This window comes from Oryctolagus cuniculus, chromosome 11, assembly GCF_051225735.1.
Source record: "Oryctolagus cuniculus isolate XC-2025 breed Fujian yellow rabbit chromosome 11, ASM5122573v1, whole genome shotgun sequence".
Classification (NCBI taxonomy): Eukaryota; Metazoa; Chordata; class Mammalia; order Lagomorpha; family Leporidae; genus Oryctolagus; species Oryctolagus cuniculus.
Genome location: NC_142877.1, coordinates 46,876,799 through 46,898,590, shown reverse-complemented (window position 1 = coordinate 46,898,590; position 21,792 = coordinate 46,876,799). Strand labels below are relative to the sequence as shown.

At 56.4% G+C, this 21,792-nt stretch overlaps 1 protein-coding gene and 1 long non-coding RNA gene across 4 annotated transcripts in view; both read left to right on the top strand.

The window, feature by feature from the left end:
- The first annotated feature begins 3,334 nt into the window (after positions 1-3,334).
- FOXA2 (forkhead box A2) lies at positions 3,335-7,665 on the top strand. Of its 2 annotated transcripts, XM_051845314.3 has the most exons (3): positions 3,335-3,595; positions 4,554-4,623; positions 5,636-7,665. In XM_051845314.3, the coding sequence occupies exons 2-3, from the start codon at positions 4,555-4,557 to the stop codon at positions 6,962-6,964; spliced, it is 1,398 nt and encodes a 465-aa protein (XP_051701274.1). In that variant the 5' UTR covers positions 3,335-3,595; position 4,554; the 3' UTR covers positions 6,965-7,665. The 2 variants fall into 2 exon arrangements, with proteins under 2 accessions (XP_051701274.1, XP_008254551.1); XM_008256329.5 differs by lacking the exon at positions 3,335-3,595 and having other exon boundaries at positions 4,467-4,623.
- Positions 7,666-10,101: 2,436 nt separating this feature from the next.
- Positions 10,102-21,792, top strand: part of LOC138844205 (uncharacterized) — a 34,673-nt gene continuing 22,982 nt past the window's right edge. For both annotated transcript variants that reach the window (XR_016216048.1, XR_016216047.1), the window contains exon 1: positions 10,102-10,249. This is a non-coding gene — a long non-coding RNA (uncharacterized LOC138844205). The remainder of the gene's footprint in view (positions 10,250-21,792) is intronic.

Below are 21,792 nucleotides of genomic sequence, written 5' to 3'. Positions count from 1 at the left end.
TTCAAATAAATGCATACATCATTAAAAAAATAGAACAAGGGTCAAGTGTCAGTTTCTTAATATTAACCAGAGGACAATTTTTCCTCTTCTCCCATGCATTGGGGACCACAGTGGGAAGTCACCATCTGTGGCTGCCTGGAATATTCCTTCTCCTCCTCCCTCCGCTCCAGAAAAGCACGGTCTATCCACTGACACCAATGAAACAAAATAACATTGGTTTGTTTCTCAGAACTCAAACCCATTGAGAGTTCTGAATGGTGCCTTCTCTGACCACCTTACAAAGATGAGGACTGAGCAAACGGTTGTGCTAGTTATGTGGTCAAAGTCTCTTCATCATTGGATTGCTTATCCCCATTACATGTTTCACCATAAAATATTAAAGTCAATGTAGTAATAAAACTCTAAGGGTATGCAAATGATACAAGCATACCGCAGAAAGACATAAGTTGAAAACAGAATCCTACCACCCGAACACAATCAGGGCTAGCAACGTGATATTTACTTATTTAATTTTATCGTTTTTTAAGTTTATGTCCCACCTCATCCTGTGAATTTTGCATGGGAGAGATAGTCTGCAGGTACACTGTGAGGTAAACTTAAAATGTGGTGTTTTGGGGCTGATGTGACACAGTGGGTTAAGCCACTGCCTGCCTTGCCAGCATCCCTTATGGGCACCAGTTTGAATCCTGGCTGCTCCACTTCTGATCCAGCTCCCTGCTAATACACCTAGGAAAGCAGCAAAAGACGGCCAAGTGCTTGAGTCCCTGCACCCACATGGGAGACCTGGAAGAAGCTCCTGGCTCCTGGGTTCCTTGCATCCAGATGGAAGATTCTCTCTCTCTCTCTCTCTCTCTCTCCCTCTCTCCCTCTCTCTCTCCCTCTCTCCCTCTCTCTCCCTCCCTCTCTCTCCCTCTCTCCCTCTTCTTTCAAATAAATCTTTTGTAAAAAGAATGTGGTGTCTTGCCTATGGCTACCCCCTTGAAAGCATTTTCCTATGCTTTTGCACAATACTACACCCCATTGGGTCTCTTTTTTCCCTCTGCCACATAAATATCCATCAATGGGGTGTTCTCAGCTGAAGATTACCCCCGCTGTATTTTTCATGAACAGCCAGTGCTTCTTCCCTCTAAGAACCGTGACCCTGACCACCAGCACGACAGTGTCTGCAGGTGTGCTTGATGGCAGGTAGACAGATTTCAATGGTCTGACATTTCAAGTACATTCCAGAACAATCCAGCCCCAGAGAGAGAAAGAGAGAGGTTGGTTATAACCTTTAAGGTTGTCTGTGCCTCTTTTTCATGGGGTCTTAGGGTGCCCCGTGGATGTCTCATCTCTGCCCTGACATCCAGACTTGAAGGTGGAAGCACATGTTTGGAGCAGACTTGGCTAAGAAACCTGCCCATCTCTTCCCGTCTTAAGGCCGCCGGCGGAACTCCCAGGTACCTCGGTGTGAGGCCTTTCCTGGGTGATTATCCCGGGGAGGGATTTAGGAACTGCAGGGCTGCCCCCCCCCCTTACTGAACGGGTCAGCACTTTAGGAAGGTGGAGCGCTGTTTGCCGATGTCCCCTTCGCAGAGGCCAGGGTCACGGACACGGATCTCCCCGGGGGACGCAGAGTGAACCTGCCACAGGCGCCCTTTGCCGCTACCCGGGCTCTGTGCTCGCCCTTTCCCGGAGAGGAAATCCGGGAGCAGGGCTCAGCCTCCGCGTCCGGAAGATCCGAGCTCCGGGAAGGATCAGAAGCCCCCAGGCGCGCCGCACAGGGGCAAGGAACACGGGCCCCACGCTCCCCGCGCGAACCCCGCAGCCTGCGTGGCCGCAGTGCCATCTTCGCCCCTACGGCCTTACTATCCCCGAGCTAGGCGGGAGGCCTGTTTGAGTTTGCGCAGAACTTCAGGTTGGGGGGGGCTGGGGTGGAGGGTGCGGTGCGGAAAGCCAAAGAAATGCCCTAGCCCTCCAGGGCATTTGCGGGGCGACCAGGTGCGGGCGCTGCGTGGGTCGGGGAGAACTGGATCGGGTCCCCGAGAACCGCGGCCGACAGGGGGCGCCCTGTCACTGCGGAAGCTGGGGCGCAGCTCTGCCCGGCGTCCCCAGAGCCCCACCGCTCAGGGTACTGGGGCTGGGGGGTCGGAGGGTCTACAGAACTGCCCTGAAGGAGGGTAGCGCCCTCTCCTCCACGGGGGGGGGGGGCTGTTCTCCCGGCTCCTGCTCGGCCCTTGAGCTAGAAGAATAATTTCTAATATCCAATTTTCTACCAGGAGCAAAAACCCAAGGCATACTCAGAAACTCGGGCAACAGACAAGGGTGGCCAGCACGTTCTGAACTGTCGACCCCGCTCGAGGCAAGAAGCTGCCAGTGTGTTGTTGGCGTGGTTTTGTCTCTCTGGATGCCTTTTCTACCGAACGGGAGGCATGCCCCGTGGGCAGGAGGAAGCTGCGGGTAGGGGCGAGATGCTGCATTTCAACTCTGGCCCGAGCATACATAAAGCTTGGAGGAAAACAGCTCCAATGCGACCCCATCACCACCCCAAGCCTTCGGCAGAGCGGTGAGGTTGCTTCTCGGGTGGCACCCAGTGGTGAGGACATGGCCCGCCTTGGTGCCTGCGTGTGCGTGGTCGGAACACCTGCGCGCGCTGCCAGACGCACCGGGCCAGGCCCGCCAGCCGCTCCTGGAAACGCTCCCCATCCCGGGGTCGGGAACCTTGCTCTTGGGGGACCCCTCCTAGCACTACGAATGCCCACGCCAGGAATTGTCCAAACCACCCGCATTTCAGCAGCGAAGGGCGGCTGCGACTGGGGTCCAACACGACGCAGGTGTTGATGCGGCGTGGGTCTAGCAGGTGCTCCACCGCAAATGTGGCTCCCTCCTGACCTTTCCCCAGACCTTCAATTCCCATGGCTCAGCTGAAAGCCTGCCTCTTCCTCTGCCTTCTGCTACCATCACCCCTGCACAGGTGGGCCCAACGCCCCCCAGACTCCTCCTCCTTTTTTCTTCTCCATCTCGCAGGGGAGAGAGTCCAGGACTAGATTGCCATGGCCCACCCAGGTTTTCAGAACCAAGGAAGGGCGTCACCCGTGAGTCCCTTCCACCTCCAAAGCTGGGCTCTGAGGTCTTCGCGGGGAGCTGGCGCAGGACAGGCGACCAGGCTGAGCCCAAGTGCCCAGGGAAGACAATCCAGGCGTTTGGGTTGCTGGAGTTTCTTACAGAGCAGCCCCCCGGAATGCTGGGAGGACGGACAGAGACCCTCCGGAAGTCACTTCTGATTCCTGGACTCCAGTCTGTCCTCCCCCGCCGCCCTGTTTGTTTTAGTTACGAAACGTTGCGAGCACCTCGGTAGTGGCTGAAAAGTAACCTTGAAAGGCGCGGGCCTGAATGTCAGAGACAAATCATAGCCTCCCAACCGTCGGCTGCAGCCAGCGGGGCTGCGCCCGGCTGTCCCCACTGTGGGTGGCTGGCGGCTGAGCCCGGAGGAGGCGCGGGCCGGGGCTGCGGCCGCCGGACCATGCGCGCCCCGTGCGCCTTCCGCAGCCACCGCGGGGCTCGGCTGTGACGGTCCCGGGAGGGGCCTCCCGGAGCAGCGGCGGCAGAGTTCGAGGTGTGTACACAGGTTTTCTGAATACGACGGCGCTTTGCCCGCTGCTTGCTTTCAGCACTGAAGAACCCCGGGAAAAATAAATCCGGCTTGAATCCGGCTCTGCGGGGCGCGGCGGCCGGACGCGTGTCCTGGACACAGGCGCCGGGAGCCTGGCGCTCTGGGACGGGGCGGGGGTCCTGGGCCGGAGCCGCTCCCGAGGTTGGCCTCTTTGCGGGTCCCTCTTCCCACCGCGAGGTGGGGGTGTGTGTGGGTTGGGGGGGGACACCGTCCGGAGCCGGGAGGGCAGGAGGCTGGCTGGATCCGGGTGCCGGCCAGCCGGCCGGCTTGCCTGACACCCCCCTCGCCCCACGCTCGCTCTCTCCGAGTGCGGGGCGCGGAGGGGCAGGTGCGGGGCGCGCGGGCCGAGGCTCCCTCTCACCTAGGTGTGAGCTGATTATTCAAATGGGCTGCCCCGGGTCTGGGGATTGGAGGCCCGCGCCAGCGCGCCGCGCTATATCACCAGCCGCCCACGTCACTGCGGCACTTGTCCGCTCCGCGGTCCGCACCTCCTCCTCCTCCTCCTCCTCTTCCTCCTCTTCCCCCCTCCCCCACCCACCCCTGCGCTGCGCGCTTCCCGCCGCCTCGGGGCAGCTCGGCACTGCCAGCATCAGCCGCCACCCGGCAGCCCGAGAGCGGGGCGCGGGCGGCGGGCGCTCCCGACAGCCGGGCCCCGGCCTGGGCCTCCTGCGCTCCTCCGCCCCCTCCTCCCGCCCACTTCCAGCCACCGCCTCCGGCCGGCCGGCCGGCGCGAGAGGGAGTGGAGCCGAGAGCGAGCGAGCGAGCGCGAGGAGGGCGGAGGGAGGGAGGGGACGGTGCCTCGGCTGACTTTTTTTTTTTTAAAGAGGGTGGGGGTGGGGGGTGATCGCCGGTCGTTTGTTGTGGCTGTTAAATTTTAAACTGCCATGCACTCGGCTTCCAGTATGCTGGGAGCTGTGAAGATGGAAGGGCACGAGCCGTCCGACTGGAGTAGCTACTACGCCGAACCCGAGGTAAGCGCTCGCCTCGCCCGGGGGAGAGTGGGGCGGCGGGCGGCGCTCGCCCCGCGCCCGCCTCGGGACCGCTCCCCTCGCGGGCTCCCGCCCCCCCATCCCAGCCTTTCCGGGCGGCCGCCTTTACCTCCCTCCTTCGACTCAAATGGGTCTCTTTTTTATACGACACACTGTTAGCCTTGAGATAATATTAACTTTGTGATCAAATATTGACTTGCGGCGCCTCCAAATCCTCTTCGTGGCCGAGCCACGCACTCTCCTAACACAGTTCTGTTTGGCAGCGCGCGGCTGGGGAGGGGTGGGGAGCTGAAGAGGGGAAGGTGGTGGGCAGGAGCTGGGGGGTGAGGTGGAGGCAGCGGCAGAGCAGCGGGCGAAGGAGGCGAAAGAAAAGTTTGCGACTGCCGAGCCCGGCCGCGGGGAGTTTGTGGTGTCCCCAGCGCGCGCGGCTCCTGCGCTGTTCCTCGGGGCGATGTCCCGCTCTGCGTCCGGGCTAGGCGCTGGCTCGTGTTTCAGCTCCCCAGGGGCTGGGGAGGGGGTCGGGGAGGAGCGCCCGATGGAGGAGACCCTGGGACAGTCTCCGCCTGGTGTCCCAAAGGTGGCTTGCCGGGGCAGGATGTGTCGTCCGGAGACCCTCAGCCGGGGCGCCGGCTCAGCATGCTGGCAGGAGAGTTTAGAAGGAGACTGCGGGCAGGGGAGGTGCATCCAGAGTGCTCGGCTTTGGGGTGCTCCGGGGATCCCCGTGCGCTAGGCGCAGACAGGCTAGGAAGCTTCAGTTTCGTGCCCAGAGCAACAGCTCACCGGGCACCTCCCCAAAAAGCGATCAGAGCTCGCTCGGGGTAAAAAGGCCTCGATGTCCAAATACAGGCGTACCCCCCCAGCAGGGAAGGCCTCCCCCGGAGGAGGCGCGGGACCCGGGCCGGCTAGGGCGGCGGGGCTCGGGGAGGTGCGGGCACCCCACAGCCGCGGTGCTAACTCTGTCGCCCCCTTCTCCCTCCGCGGGCTCTGTTTGCAGGGTTACTCCTCGGTGAGCAACATGAACGCCGGCTTGGGCATGAACGGCATGAACACGTACATGAGCATGTCGGCGGCCGCCATGGGCAGCGGCTCCGGCAACATGGGTGCGGGCTCTATGAACATGTCGTCGTACGTGGGCGCGGGCATGAGCCCGTCCCTGGCGGGCATGTCCCCCGGCGCGGGCGCCATGGCGGGCATGGGCGGCTCGGCCGGGGCCGCGGGCGTGGCGGGCATGGGGCCGCACCTGAGCCCCAGCCTGAGCCCGCTCGGGGGCCAGGCGGCGGGCGCCATGGGCGGCCTGGGCCCGTACGCCAACATGAACTCCATGAGCCCCATGTATGGGCAGGCGGGCCTGAGCCGCGCGCGCGACCCCAAGACCTACCGGCGCAGCTACACGCACGCCAAGCCACCCTACTCGTACATCTCACTCATCACCATGGCCATCCAGCAGAGCCCCAACAAGATGCTGACGCTGAGCGAGATCTATCAATGGATCATGGACCTCTTCCCCTTCTACCGGCAGAACCAGCAGCGCTGGCAAAACTCCATCCGCCACTCGCTCTCCTTCAACGACTGCTTCCTCAAGGTGCCCCGCTCGCCGGATAAGCCCGGCAAGGGCTCTTTCTGGACCCTGCACCCGGACTCGGGCAACATGTTCGAGAACGGCTGCTACCTGCGCCGCCAGAAGCGCTTCAAGTGCGAGAAGCAGCTGGCGCTCAAGGAGGCCGGAGCCCCTGGCGCTGGGGCCGGCGGCAAGAAGGCGGCGGCGGTGGGCGCGCAAGCCTCACAGGCTCAGCTCGGGGAGGTGGCCGGGCCAGCCCCGGACACCCCAGCGGGCACCGAGTCGCCTCACTCGAGCGCCTCGCCGTGCCAGGAGCACAAGCGCGTGGCGCTGGGGGAGCTGAAGGGGTCGGCGGCCGGGGCGGCGCTGAGTCCCCCGGAGCCGGCACCCTCGCCCGGGCAGCAGCAGCAGCAGCAGGCGGCCGCGGCCCACCTGTTGGGCCCGCCCCACCACCCGGGCCTGCCCCCCGAGGCTCACCTCAAGCCGGAGCACCACTACGCCTTCAACCACCCCTTCTCCATCAACAATCTCATGTCTTCGGAGCAACAGCACCACCACAGCCACCACAGCCACCACCAGTCCCACAAAATGGACCTCAAGGCCTATGAACAGGTGATGCACTATCCCGGCTACGGGTCGCCCATGCCCGGCAGCTTGGCCATGGGGCCCGTTACGAACAAAGCGGGCCTGGACGCCTCGCCCCTCGCCGCAGAGACCTCCTACTACCAGGGGGTGTATTCTCGGCCCATCATGAACTCTTCTTAAAGAAGGTGGCTTCAGGCCCGACTGGCTCAGACAAGCCTGGGACACAGACCAGAGAGAGAGAGAGAGAGAAAGAGGAGGAAGTGGCTGTGCAGACTTTAGCAGGGGGGCTTGGAGAGATGCAAGGGTGGAGAGATCCGTGACATCCCCCCCCCCAAGGCAAGCCCTTCTCTCCTGGAAAGATCACATTGAAACCTGTCGTTCTATATAGCGAGGGAAAGAGGAAGAAATATAAATTCAGAAAAAGAAAGAAAGAAAGAGAAAAGAAACAAAGGAAGAAGATAAAAGAAAACCTCCGGTTTCACTGCTGTGTAGACTCCTGGTTTTGGAAGCACCTGCCAGTTCTGACCTTTTGTTGTCATTATCCATTGATGTTGTTGCAGGCGAGTCTTGCTTTAAAGGGGGAAAAAAAAACTTTTGTGAGTGACTCGGTGTAAAAACCATGTAGTTTTAACAGAGAACCAGCGGGTTGTACTATCGTTTTAAAAGGGGGAAAAATGTCAAGGTCTGTTGTAAATGACCAAGAAAAAAAAAAAAAAGAAAATCATGCCCATTCTTGACATGGCGAAAATCCAGGTCTCGGGTCTGATTAATTTATGGTTTCTGCGTGCTTTATTTATGGCTTATAAATGTGTATTCTGGCCACAAGGGCCAGAGTTCCACAAATCTATATTAAAATGTTATTGCCGGTTTTATCCCTGGAATCTTTTCTTTAAGAGTTTTTGTTTGGTTGTTTTGTTTCTTTCTTCCCTTTGCCTGACTTGACACCCATAAACAGGTCTGAAATTATTTCCAGGAAGGTGGGAGACCCTGGCTGGTTGCAGGTTTTACTTGGGGCAGGGGGACCCTTATGTGTTGCTCTGTAGACAACGCTTTATTATCCAAATGTTCAGACATGCTAAAATGTTACAGTAAGCACACTGGGACCCACTGCTAAGCCCCTACATACAAGTTAACATTTCCTGATGCTTGCTATATCTTTCATTTGTCCACCTTTGCCAAACCTCTGTGGGCCGATTGATCCATTTTATTTCTCTGAATGTGTTTCAAAGTGAATGGCAGACATCAAAAAAAAATTTTTTTTCAGCAAGCAGCTCCTTCGCTACAATTCAATGTCGCTTGCTTATGGCTGCTGCTTTTGCATTTTGAGGTTAAGGTCACACTCACACACACACACACACACACAGTGAAACTTGCAGATTGTAGGTGGGCTGCTCAGCAGGTTTATTTTTCAAGCTGGGGGTGGGGGGCGGGGGTTGGAGAGGACCACTGCACACACCTTGGAGTTCTACCTGGGCTGTTTGGCTTTCCCTGGGCTGGGTTTTTATGTCTTTGCTGTGTTGCTGATCTTGGGCCTCCCTTTCAGGCGGCAATCTCAGGCTGGGTTTGCGAATTCAGGGTGTGCAGGACTTGGTCATTTGACCTTTATCCTCCTGTGGAATGGGATTCTGCCTCAGTCCCAGCAGCCTCGCTTTCCAGCCCCCTCTTCTCTTGTGATCTTCTGCACAACCACAGGAGATCTGGCCAGTCTGGGAGTGGTGAGACACCCGGGGAGGGGAGGTGGGGAGGTTGGTCTGGGAAGCCTACATGTTCTCCTGGAGTTGGAATCTCCTTTTTGAAAATAAGGCGCTTAGGGGTGAAGCAGAGGTAAGGGGTATCCGGCCAATGAACCCTGCAGCTGTGAAATCCCACTCCTCCTTCCTCCCCCACAGAACCCCAAGGCCCTTGCAAAGTAGGCTGTGAGCATGTAAGAGGGAGGCCAGGATGGGAAACCAGGACTGCCGGCCGAGGGGTGAGCGGGTCTTTTATGGGTCTTCAAGGAAACCCCAGAAGTATACAGAAAGACCCAGAATAAACTTTGACAAGTGCTATTGCCTCTTCCCACCAACCCAACAGCCTAATCATCTTCCATTAGAAACCAAAGGCTATGGAAGTCCCGATCGGGAGTGCAAAGGAGAGCGTGGAGCTGACTCTGCCCGACTGCAAACTGCCCCAGCCAGGGCTGAGGGGAGCCGCACCTGTGCGCAGCAAGGTTGCAGTAGAGAAAATAAAAACAAAAACAAGAACAAAACACGCAGGCCTCCGAGGCCAGATGTTTTTGCCTCCAGTTTCTAAGCCCAGGACTGGATCTTTGGGCTTCTCCACTTTCGGAACCTGCAATGCCCCTCTGCGCCCTGGCCCTGGACACCACCTCTCCAAGCGCAGCCCTGCCACCTTGCTGGGGGTCCCTGCCCACCTACCCCCACCCCCCAGCCTTCCCACGCGTTGGAGAAAGGTCTGCGAGTCCGCATCCTCCGGCGCTCCCCCCACCCCCACTCCCACCCCCCAGCTCCAAATCCCTTTTTAGCCACATTGTCCCAAAGAACACAAGGCCCAAGAAATTGGGCGGGGGGCGGAATCCGGAGGCTGCGCGGCCAGCAATCAGGCCGTCTCTGTCCCCCATGGCAAGGACACACACGTCGCGAGCCTGGCCTGAAAATGTGTTTCATTATCACATAAAAGGCTCCCAGGGCGAAGGAGCCGAGAGGCAGGGCCGGGGGCCGAGTGCGGGACAAAGGAGCCTGAACGCGCTGCCCTAACCTGCTCTGTTTCCTATCGCACGTCCATTGTGCGAGGGTCGTTTTAAACTACTTAGCGCGCCCCCCTCCCACTGATCCCCGCCGATAAGATATAGTTGCGTCCCGGCGCAGAAGCTGGGCGTCCGGGAGCTGCCGCTTTGGGGGCTTCTCGGAGCTGCTCGCCCTCCCGACACCCCTCCCCCCAGCCCGGAGCTCGGCGTTGGTCCTCCGCCCGCTGTCCCCGACTCTGCCCATCGTGGGGTGCAGCGCCCCCACCCCCGCCCCCTTGTCTTCCTTTCCCCCCACCCCGCCTTCCGCGCGCCGGTTTAAGCAACCGTGATCTGTGAATAAACAAAGTCAGTAAACAACCGAAAAAACACATTCCAGATCCGAATTCCAGGAGGGTAAACTTTCCATGCCACGTCACACTTCAGCAAATTTGCACAGATATTATATTGCCTCCCCCTCCTTTATTATTCTTTTTTTTTTTTTTTGCCGGGATCCCATTGTACTTAACTGAATTTTATAACGCTGATCGATATCTTGGTAAAATATTCATTTTTAAACTAGCGGGCAGTGAAATCTTTGCTTTGTGTGCTAAAGTCAACAGTCGCTCGGTTAGCGCTCAAATAAATGCGGGGATGCCGCGGCTCGGAGCAGTCGGCCGCCTCCCTCCGCGCGCTGGACGCTCCGCCGCCCGCACGCCCGGCCGCCCGCACGCCGCCCGCAGGTAGGAGCGCGCCCACTCGGGGGGTCGCGCCCGGCTCCCCTCCGCCGCGCGCGCCCCCACTGCGGTCTGCAGACCCCCCTCCCCCCGCCGGTCCGTGTCCCTTCCAGGAGGTCCGGCGCCTGGGGTGGGGGTGGGGAGTTAAGGTCCGTTAAGACCCCGCATTTGGGGAGGTGACCTTTTTTCTTTTTTTGCGGGGATTTTTGGAGAGTGCGTGGCGTGGGAGGATGCGGGGTGGCAGAGCTGCAAACTCAGACTGAATCCAGGCTCTGAGCCCGGTTACACAAGAGTCAGGGGGACTGCATCCGAGGGAAGGCCGCGTGCTGCCCAAGGACGGTGCAGGGGGGCGGGGGGCGTCCTTGGCCTCAGAGTCCAGCGTAGGGGTCGGGCGACGCGAGGGGGAAACGGTGTGCGTGGCATGGGGGAGTGCGGAGAGGCCGAGGCCCGACCGTGGCGACGCCCTCCGCAAGGCGCGCAGCGGTTGGAGTCCACAGTCGGCCTCAGCCCGGGATGCGCTCAGGAAGCAGGCAGGGGTGGGGCAGCGCCTCGCCCAGACGGGAGTGCACGCCAGCTCTCGCCGCGGGGAGCGGCTGCGGGCCTTGGCGCACCGGAGCGGGCCTGCCGGAGCTAGGAGCTATATCCTCGGAGATGAAGTCGGAGCCGGCCGCGAGGCCCAGCAAGCCACCACCCCATTCTGCCCAGCCAGCCAGGAGTCCCCTTAGTCGGCTGGCCCTGGGCAGGAGCGCGCTCGGGAAGCTGGACTCGGCATGCAGGGCAACCGGTGGGCACCAGCTCGGAAGATCCAACAGAACCGAGCGCGCGGCTCTGCCACCTGCGCTCGGAGGCGGCGACCTCTGGGGAAACAGAGCCGCAGGACCCCGAGGGCGAGGGGTGGAAAAGGTGTCCTATCCCTGCCATCAAATCGGCTTTAAGCGCCTGGGTGTCAAGGCGTCGGGAGGGCCCCTTGCCCGGCTCGGTTATTCTGGGTCCTTGGCCAGGCAGCGGGACGCGCGAGGAAGCGGACCCACGAAAATCGCCTGCCACTCCCCATCGGCGAGCGCTTCCATCGTGCAGCGCTGTCACCAGGTCCCGGGGGTCAGTGTTACGGGGACACCCCCGTGTGTGTGTGTTTGGGGGGTACCTTGTCCCCTCTCTCCCCGGCTCCCCAGTGCTGAGCCAGCTCCGAGCACCGCACCCGGGTCTGGCTGGCAAGCGCGCCCGCCGCCCTCCCACCCAGGCTGCGCTGGGCGTCCAGGACTGGTTCCCCTGAAAGCGACCGAACGGCTGCAGGACGCACGGCGAGGCTAATCGTTTTTAAATAATTAATGCCTGCCCGTTCCGCTGGTAATACGCCGCCTCGGATCCATCAATTACTTGTCATTAGCCGAGTGTCGCCCCACGGCCTTTCCTTGGCCGTCTGACGGTGTGCGGGCCCCCGGCGGAGCCCACCCCGCGCCCGGGGCCCCGAGGAAAGCCGGGTGCCGAGTCGCCGCGGTCGTTAATTCGGTGCGAGTTTTGAAAGAAAGACCCTTGCTGGAGAGATGTAATCTTCCAAATGGCGATTGAAACGCCTGATCTTTATCGCCTGCCGTGGCCTGGTTTTATAAAAAAAAAAAAAAAAGGCAGCCAGTGCTCAGTGCTGGGGTGGGGGTGAGGGGGAGAGAAAGAGAGCGACCCACTGGGGCGTGGGGGAGGTGTTCGCCAAGAAGGTACCTGCAGGTACCGCGCAGTAACTGGTTTTCTGAGCGGCGGTGCCTACGGGTATCCGAGGGTCAGGGGGCGCTCCAGGCTTGGGGGAGGGGTGGCTGAGAGGAGAGCTTCAGGAATGCGTAGACTGGAGGAGTGTTACGGAGAAGCCGGCGAGCCTTAGCCTTTTCGGACACTGAATCTTCACTCTGCATGGGGGGAGGGGGGCGGCGGACAGAGAGAGATAGAGAAAGAGAGAGAAAGAGAGAGAAAGAGAGAGAGAGAAAGGAAAGGAAGTGCTCTTCCAAAACCCCCCAGTGGACCTGGGGCTGCTAAGCACCTGCTGCTGGCCGTATCTACACATTTGCAGACCCCAAGACTGGCCTCACAGAACACGAACACACACACACACACACACACACACGCACACACCCTGGTGCCCCCAGACCCAGTGAGCTGCTGGCTTCAGACCTGCAACGCCTTCTCCCCGCAGGGCAGAGTGGACGGCAGCCTTGGGGGGGGGGGGGCAGCACCATGGCAACGCAGGGCCGCCAAGGGGGTGGGGGAGACACTAAAAACTTGGGAGGGGGAATAAAAGGGGAGGGAGAAGGAACCCCCAAAGTTTGCAACTTAGTTCCGGGACACTTTCTGCTGCTGCCGCCCCCCCCCCCACCCGATGTTCTTTTTGTGAAGATCTGAGCGTCTTGGGACCTTATCTGTTCCCTTTTGAATGAACACAATGCACTGTGTCTTCTCCCTTCCCGCATTGCAAAGGCGGCTGGGCTCTCTTGCTTCCCTTCGACCTCGGCGCATACATTTCTTACCGCCTCTGTCTCCAGGATGGAGACATGGAAAAAAAATAAGCGTTTGGGGAAGATGTGGAAAAGATATTGATGACTGAGGGAAAAACTATTTATTATTTTTAATGGATAGAGGCAGCCTGTGTCCCTGCTCTGTCCCCCCGGGGGTCTGGGCCACTCCGAAGGTTTTCCTGCTCTGCTCTGCACACAGCTAGCGATGATTTGAAAAATTCCGCTTTGCTGAGAGACACTGGATGCAAGCAGGAGGTTGCTGGATTCTCCAAAGAGGCGCAAACAAAACTCGGCTTGGACTAGATGTGCATCTCCACAGAGCTCAGCAGGCTGCCTGGCCGCTTCTCCCTTTGACAAAATTCCCGGGGAGTCCCCTACCCTGCAGCACTCCAGGGGTTGCCTCGGAAGCCTAAATCCTAGAGGCATCTTCCCCGTTCTTTTCACAGCCTTCCTGCCCACTCTCTTATCCCTTTTCTCCTTTCTTCTCTAAAACAATCATGTGTGTCCCCCCACACCCCCTCCCGGCATTGTATTTGTTGATGACCTAACACGCTCACACCAAAAGCCACACACAGAAAACCAACAACGCGGGATGGGAGGAGAGACCAATTATGGCTGAGGCTAACAAGCCGGGAACACCCAAGTTGAGACCGGCTGTCTCCTGGGAGACTGATGGAGGCTTATTTTACAAGCTGTAATTCTGTCTTGGTCCCTAGGGCCAGACTGGAGGTGATGCCTGCCCCCTCCCCCACAGCCCCTGCACCCTCTGCGCGTGTTCCAGACTTTTGCTTGTCCTTTGCACGGGAAGCTGCCCCTTCCCTAAAGCCCCCTCGCACGGACCAGGTGGGGAGGACAACGATGTGTGTGTGTGTGTGTGTGTGTGTTTGCCAGCCTATCTTCACAGCGAGTATTAGTGGCTTCTCATCAGAGCAGACTGGTCAGATGTCATTGTCACTCCCTCCACGCACCCAGGTTCACATGAAAAAGCACCGACTTCCTTTTTTTTTATATCTATTTTGCTGAGCCTCCCTCAAAAGAAGAACGGGTAGTTTGCTTGACACAACTGACAGCTGGGAGGGCTGACCGAGGCAACACAAATTAAGTTGCATTCATTCATTCAAAACCCCCCACATTCTCACTGGGGCAAGTGCCAGGGAGTTAACTCTCTTGGTAATTAAAGACGATGATGTTCCCAGCAATGCCAGGAAACCATACCAGCACGACTGCATTTATTTGACTTAAACACCCTTAACTTCAGCACCACAAACATGTATGTGTGTAGGGAAAATGCGGAAGGATCCCACAGCCTGGAACTTTGGAAGAAGTGTCGGCTGTTTCAGTTTTACCGGCTGATGTGGCTCCCCTGCCTTTTGCTTAAATGGTGGAGCACCAGATTTCTTTTGCCATAGCTATAGCAGCTTTTCTATTGTTTCGCTTGCTTGGAAAGAATAAAAATACAGGCTCCAGAACAGGCAGTGATATTGACAGCATTGAGCGAGTCAAATAGGATCGCATGCATTCGGGTTTTGATCACTATTTCAACAGAAATACGATCCCGATGCGTTCTTCCTTCTCTTTGGACAAAGCAGATGTAATTATATAATGAATCCTGTTGGGAAAGTTTTTTTCTGCCTTAAAGGAGGGCATTCAGTTCCTAATTGGAATTCATGACTTTTAAAACAGAAAACATAATCTTGAGAAGTGTTTGGTGGAGAGGGCTTTGGAAGGAGCAAGGGTGGGAGTGAGTGGAGCAGCTGGCGAAGCGAGGAACACAGATGATGGTTACGTGACATTTTCTGCGAAGAAACAGGAAGCGTCAGTCAGGGCAGGACCTGGGACGTGGGGAGAGCTCCATTTGGACAGCAGGAGCACTATTGCCAAAGAAATCGGGATGGCAGTTTGTGCACGTTTGGATATGAAACCCACGGCTCTGCTCAAGGTGTCTGATTGCTTTACCTTCTGAAAACCATCCTCAGTGTACAAGAAAAGGGACCAGCTCTATGGTAGGCTTTCCATTCGTACTGCATTCTGAGTGCCAATGACCACAGTTCACACACAGAAAGCAGTAACTTCAGCAGACACCAGGGCACTTTAAAAAGTTTATAGGGGGAAAATGCAATTAAGAGATAAGTTTATCTTGGTGCAAACGATTTTTGGAATCCATGCGTAGTTTTAGCATAGTATGTCTTTCCCACAAACTTTAACCAGTCCCTTTGTCTATGCATTGATGACTAAGAAAATCCACCCCCTGTACAAAAAAAAAAGGGGGGGGGGAATCCATTTCTTGGCAGAAATCTTCCCTTTTGTTTTATAATCTTAGTACTTCTTAGTGTCCTCTACCCCCATCTCCCTCCCTCTGTCTCTCTCTCTCTCTCTCTGTCACTCACGCACACACACACACACACACACACACACGCATGTATGAATTCCTCTGCTTTATCAAAACTCTATTCAACCTCATCACCACTAAGTGTGGTTCCCCAGGTACCAGGTGCCCTTCCAGGTGTCTCTATGAACCTGATCTTTGTTTAAGCATCCCCCTGCCACACGGGTAGAAATCAAACTTTTTTGGGAGATGGACTTGGGGCTAGGGAAGTAGGGAATATGCTTCCCTTTCAGAGCTGGGCGCTGACCTCTTTCAGCACCATGTCTTCTCCATTTCTCCTGCCTCTGACGCCTCTGGGGTACAGGCACCTCCTATCCCAGTACGGTAGGCAGGCTACCTTCACTGGAACTTTGGAAGTGAGCTGCTCTCCATGGAGGCGAGCGTTTGAAGTGTCAAGAGGAGGCAGGGCAGTGAGGGAGGTCTGAGGAAGAGTGAGGCTTGGGGTATCCCTGCCAGTGGGTGGCAAAGCCCCACCCACTCCCTGCCTTTCCTAGGAGAGAGGCTGGTAAGTTATGTCTGGGGTTAGGCTGGATTCTCACTGTCCCTTTTTGGGTAACCGTGGGAGTTCACCTGTGGCCCTGGTCCCTCAAAGCTGGCCAGATGTTCATTCAGCTGGGCCATGCATGCTCCCTTCCCCATGGAAGCTTCCAGGGTATGCAGAGTAACGCTAGAAGGAACGAGACAGCAAGAGCTGAGGCAGCTAGGTGGCTCTTGTGTTGTAATTGGAAAGAGAAAATACCAGGAAAGAGAAAAATGTCAGAGGCAGAGACCGTGGGCTGGCATGGGGGCTTCAAACAATGCAGGTGCCCAGCTTAGTCCTGGTAGCAGGACAGCGCAGGTGACAAAGCACATGTGGAACGCAGGAACCCACAGCTGGTTTCCAGCGTGCCCTTGCCCTAGCTCGGGGAACAGCAAGGCCTCAGTCCCCACAGCACACCTCCCCCTTCACATATAGAAATGCAGATAAACACCTGCCCCCGGGATTGCATCCCTGCCTCGAACCCCACCCCCTGCCCGGTCCAGTAGGATCCTGGCCCAGGAAGACTGGTCTGCATCCACCCACCCAGTAGGCCACCCTTGTAAGGATCCCAGAGTGCACACACGGGGCTGTGTGTGGCCGTGTATGCAAAGCATGGCTGAACATCTCCTAGCCCCAGTCCCTGGGGACACAGAGGAGGCCCTCCTTGACTTAGAAGCCAACTTCTCTGAATTGTGTTTAGCAGCTGCAAACTTTGTGTCTTCCATTGTGGCATCTCCGGGGAGACTTAAGACAGCCAGGGTTTGAAGGCCAGCTCGGCACACAGTGATGTCCTGGGCATGGGGGCTGGCTGACTCCTGCGAGTCTCCACTCCAAACCGGCTAATTGAGGGTTGCAAAATCGCCTCCGATCAGAGTAGGTACTGAGCCTTCAAAAGACTAAAATCAGTGGAGAATGGCGTTGGGGGAGCTGTGGATGGGGGCGGGCCCTTGGGGGGAGGCGTATCCCATAGATATTTTGACCTCTCTGCATTTTAATTGCTGTCCCCTCTCACCAGCAGAGTTTACCAATTAAAGACCAATCTCTCTTGATTTCTTTGCTTTAAGAGGACATTTCGATTCGCCCAGGCAGACAATTAAATCCCCCTCGCGCCTCTCCCTTCCTCCAGCTAGGGAACAAGATGCATCCCTATCTCTTCCCAGCGTGGAGCCTGGGGAAGCAGTTGATCTCAGGTGCTCACCTGCAGTTATCAGAATGCCAGACTCATTTAGGGAGCTCAACTCTGCACCTCCTGTGATCTCTTCATTGATTGTGGAAAGCGCTGTTTAGGTTTTGCCTTCGCTTGGTAAACAAGTCAAAGCAACTGCAAAGATTTCGCCCCTGCATTCAGCTGAGTCTCTCTCTCTCTCTCTCTCTCTCTCTCTCTCTCTCTCTCTCTCTCTCTCTCCACACACACACACACCTCTGGGTTCCTGTTAATCATGAAGGGACAGTCAGATCACAATCCCTTAGCTGATTGTTCTGCCCCCTTCCAGGGAGCCCGCAGCTGGTCTTTTGGGGGGTGCTACAGTGATTCTCCCCAAGGGCACACTCTGCTGAGTACCTAATCCTACAGGGAAGGCTCCTGGGAGAGGGTTGTCTCTTTGGATCCCTCCCATCTCTGAAAGTCCCCACCTGGCTAAAGTATTTGACTCCCTTGGACCAAGCCTCCCTTGCTCTCCTTCCTGCATTCCCAACAGACCTTCCCCCGCCCACCACCACACACACACAGTAGATGAGTTTGTTGCACCTCAGGTCCATCAGAACAAAGTTGGGATGGGCGGGGGTGGGAGGAACATTCCAGTCGCAGCCCAGGTGTGTTAATTCTGGAGGGAACAGCTGTGGTCCTCCATACAGATCTCTTTAGGGGTCAGAGCATAAGAAAACGGCAGACTTGGAGTTGGATGATTGAACTTTCAAGATCCTTAAAGGACCCCCATTTACTCCTGAATTACTAATAGAAAGAGGGAAAGATGTTTCCCATCATCCAGAATTTGCAATTCTCCGAGTAGACTGTTGCGTTGTAACCAGCACCCCTCAATTAGCTCTGTGTCTCAGAATAGGTTTGCTATGAAGCCACTGTGCTGACTGTCCAGTCTGCCAAATACGCGTGCAAAATAAAGGAGACTTGCCTGTCATAGAAGCAGTATGAAAGCGGAGTACAAATCCGAAACAATGATGGTTTAAAATTCAGTATTAAAAAAAAAAAAAAAAACAAAGTCAAATGCAAAAGAACAGTGGGGCGGTGTTGAATAGGCAGCCTGCTACTTTTTTTTTTTTTTAAATTAAGGAACTTTCCCTTTCAAAGTCAGCACTGTTTCAGACGGAATTCTTTCCTTGTTTGCCTAAGTGTCTTTCACATGATAAAAGATATTTTTCCAGTTAGATCACCAGCTTAAAATACTGTTCCCTGTTATTAGCGAGCCTCCAACAAGCTTTTTAAGAAGTCTCATAAAACTAATTTCTCAGTCTCTTCCTTCCCAAATGCCAAAGCCCTAATATCTTTTAATTTTTTAAAGAAAAAAATCATTAATTTTGCCCATGAGTGTCTAATTAAAAAAAAAAAACTAAACTAAACAAAACAAACAAATCTCAAACACTGTAATTTGTAAAGTCTTAGGATTTAAGATAGAAATATCTTTTGAGGGTCCGTCCCACCATCGTGGACGGCAGGCAGCTACGGTGAGGAATAGCTTCGGCAACCAGAGTTGCTTAATTACATAAGGGACCCCTGGATCAAGCAAGAGAAGCTTCATTTCTTTGCGTTTTCAGTGCAATTTTGTGCCTCGGGCATAGGACGCGTTGGGAGTGTTGGTGTATCCACTACGTGCAAGGCATCGGGACCTATTTTTCTCCTCAGTGATACAGTAGGAAACCAGCTTTGGGAAAACGCCCAAAGCTAATTACCTCCATTTCACTTCTCTCAGTTCTATGTTGGATGGCGCAGAGGAGCCTATTCAACCTTTCCCTAGTAGGCGAGCTCCTTGTATTTGTCAGGATTTGGCTTTCTGGCCATTCAATGCACATTAAAAAATTTTTTTAAATCATTTTTGGGAGGCCCAACACTGTGATGCAGTTACCATAGACAGTACTATGGAAGTCGAACCCGGACTGATTCCTTGTGGAATAGGATTTATTTTTTGCCGAAACTCTCGCCCAACACCTTAGCCAGTTCAGAAGTTTGGATTTTTTTTTTTTTTAATAGTCTAGGCAAAGCAGCTCGGGCTGTTTTAAGAAATATAACTCCGGACACGAGGGCGGGTGCTTTTCGGACTGCAGAGTGTAACTTCACGGCCACATTGTGTCGGGTGCAAGGGGCGAAAAAACGCGCCCTTGCCGTGTTTACATGTGTAGTCGGCCATGAAATTGAATATTATCGAAGTCGAAAAATGCAAATCAAATTAAAGCCAGAGAGAATTGTCTTTGGAATTACTGCGGCCCGGAGCCCCCAAGTGTTTGCGGAAGCGTTTTGGAAAATGAGAGGTGTGGAACGTGCACCCGCTCCCGGTTATCCCGCCCCGCACGCACCGCCCCAGGCACCGAAAGCGTTTTTATTCTCCCGGGAAAATGTTTCCAAGCTTGGGCGCGAGTCGCTTGCCTTGGGCACTCTGGAATACAGTTTTTCTTAAAAAAAAAAAAAAAAAAGTGTTTTTATTACGTGGTCCGCTTTCCCTAAGCCTGGCCAGCGTCGCCAGCGGAGCGGCGCCCCTCTCTCTCCTTCCCAAATGAGTCCCGAGCCGCGGGTGGCGGCCTGGCACCCGCGCCAGTGGCCCCGGGGACTATAGGCAGCGGCCCCGCTGCAGCCCTGGGCTCTGGATCCCGGACGGCGCGGCGGGGACCCGGGCCCTAGGGCCGCTCGGGCGCTCCTGTGCGCGGCAGGACTGTCGCGGGGTCCGCGGAGGAGCGGGCAGAACCTGCAGCCTCCTCGCGCCCCCGCAGAGGCGCGCGGACGTGGAGACCTGGGTGGCACCGCCCGGGGGCCGTCCGCGCCGCCCTTCTCGCCGCTCCCTCGCGCGCAGAGGACTTCTCCAAGGGTCTGATGGAGGAGGCCGAGAAAGAGAAAAGCCAGCCAAACCCGATTTAGGAGTCATTCACAACGGAGAAAAAAAAATCTAAGAAAGCGCGAGGCAGAGGGGCGGTCCCTGGAGATTCCCCCCGCCCCCAGTCCCGGAACGCACGGAACCGACCCCGCCAGACCCGGCCTGTCCCACGCGGGGCGCCGTGGGCGCAGAAAGCCGGATGCCCCCCTCGCCCTACCCCGTTCCACCTCGGCGCTAGGGAACAGCAGCGAGGCCCGGGGTTTGTTCGGCCGGTGCCCAGGGCGCGCGGCAGCGGGCGGGCAGTGCACGTGGAGCCGTCTCCGGTCAAGGGTAGGAGCCGGACCGAAGCGGCCACGCCCACAGGCCCGGTGGCCCGGGATGTGTCGGTGCTGGCGCGCGGCCCGGGGGCCAGCTCGGCTGTCTTTTGGTGACCTCGGAGGGTCCTCGTTGCGAATCCCCCACCCCGTTCCGCCCAGCCTAACCCCGGGTCCACCCTGGCCCAGCCCCGGTGGCGTGGGCTCAATCAAGCCGGAGACCGCCAGGAGCCTCCACGGTTCTTTCCTAGATCCGAGAGCCGGCTCCGGAGCCAGGCACACAGGCACTCGGGGAACTCCTGGAAGCCGATTTTTGTTTGCAGCCCGCCCCTATGTTTCCTTTCCAAGATCTCCTGGACCCAGAGCAACTCAAGCGTGGCTGAGGGAGCGGAGCGCAGCGCCCCAGCGGCAGGCAGGCTCCCCGGCTCTCTCTCGGGCGGCCCCTGTAAATCGTGCGGCCTCCGAGACGAGACTCCCGGCCCCTACCTCCAAGGACAACCGTGAGGGGCCGTGTTTCTGTTTGTCGCGTTCAAAAACCAAGCAAGGGAAGCCGCCACCGGCGACAGTGAAATATTTTTATTTCCCTCGCCCGTGGCCAGTGATGTGCCCTCGGGGATCCACAATTTTCCCAAGCCTGTTAACGGGTGACAATGAATGAGTGTCTCGTGTAATTTAATTTTCCTGTCACACTAAATAGACCTACATTGTGAACCTTAGATCTACTCGTCCTGATAGGCTCGCCTGGTGTTTCCATTTGCACCATAAAGACCCCCAAAAGGGACACTGTATTGTGACCTGTACTCTTGAATTATTCAAGAACTTAATGACATTTTCCATTTTAAAAAGGGAACTAATTGCTATTGATGCCAAGCATGCGACCTTCAGCGGGTGCACAGTGTGAGAATGTAGCCATCTGTATTGTGCACACACAGGCCCGGGTCGGTTTCAGGTAAAAATAAGAGGACAAGGTGAACACTTGAGGAGTGCAAAGCAGGAACTGAAGTCCACCGAGGTATTCAACCCGATCCCCCACGCCACGCTGTATCGTTCCAAAAAATTTTTTTTGTTTGCACCCAAAGGAACTTTTAAAATTCCATTTTTCTCGGACTCCGTGAAGTCTCCTCGTGTTTCCTGTTGTCCTTTTGCTCTCTCTGTAGCGCCCAGAGAACAGTCAGGGAGGGAAGGCTTCCACCATGATCCTAGGCTTCCTAAATCCACAGATCAGAGATTCTCTGTGCCTCTTACTCACTCTGCCCTCACTGTTAACTCTATTTTTAAGTGCAAGTGGAGCCGGGAAGTTGTTGGGGGAGTGATTCGTCTTTGCTATGCTGGGCTGGAACTTTGAAGTGACACTTAAGGCGAACTTGGCTGTTTCTGCAGAGAAGAGATGGTGCCTTTTAAAAGGACCTTCTCGGAAAAACAACGTTTTGGCTTCACTGAGAATTAAACACCCCCAGGCTGTGAATTCCAGGTCCCCGAGGTGAACCCCTAACTTGACATCTGTGAGTCCCAAGCGAGCGCAGTGGATCTGCTACTATGGTTCTGCGGCACCAGGACCCCCGTGCAGGAGAGAACACCCCATCAGTGGGAGTGTGCCACCTTGCCCAGCTTAGGCAGCCGAACAACTCATTCCCCCTTTCTGTCAAAGACACCTGATTTCCCTCCCTCGTGTTACCGAGGGTTACCACTGTAGGTAACACTGCAGAAGGCCCTGAATAAGGAGATGGCATTCTTACTGGCAAATAATAAGGACATGCTGAAGCAATGAATTTGAATTTTTTTTTTTTTAAA

What these genes read in the sequence shown, in the direction of transcription:
- FOXA2 (XM_008256329.5), top strand. Translation starts at nt 4,537, where the DNA reads ATGCACTCGGCTTCCAGTATGCTGGGAGCTGTGAAGATGGAAGGGCAC. An exon ending in GCTACTACGCCGAACCCGAG is followed by an intron (nt 4,624 to 5,635) that starts GTAAGCGCTCGC and finishes CTCTGTTTGCAG; the next exon opens with GGTTACTCCTCGGTGAGCAA.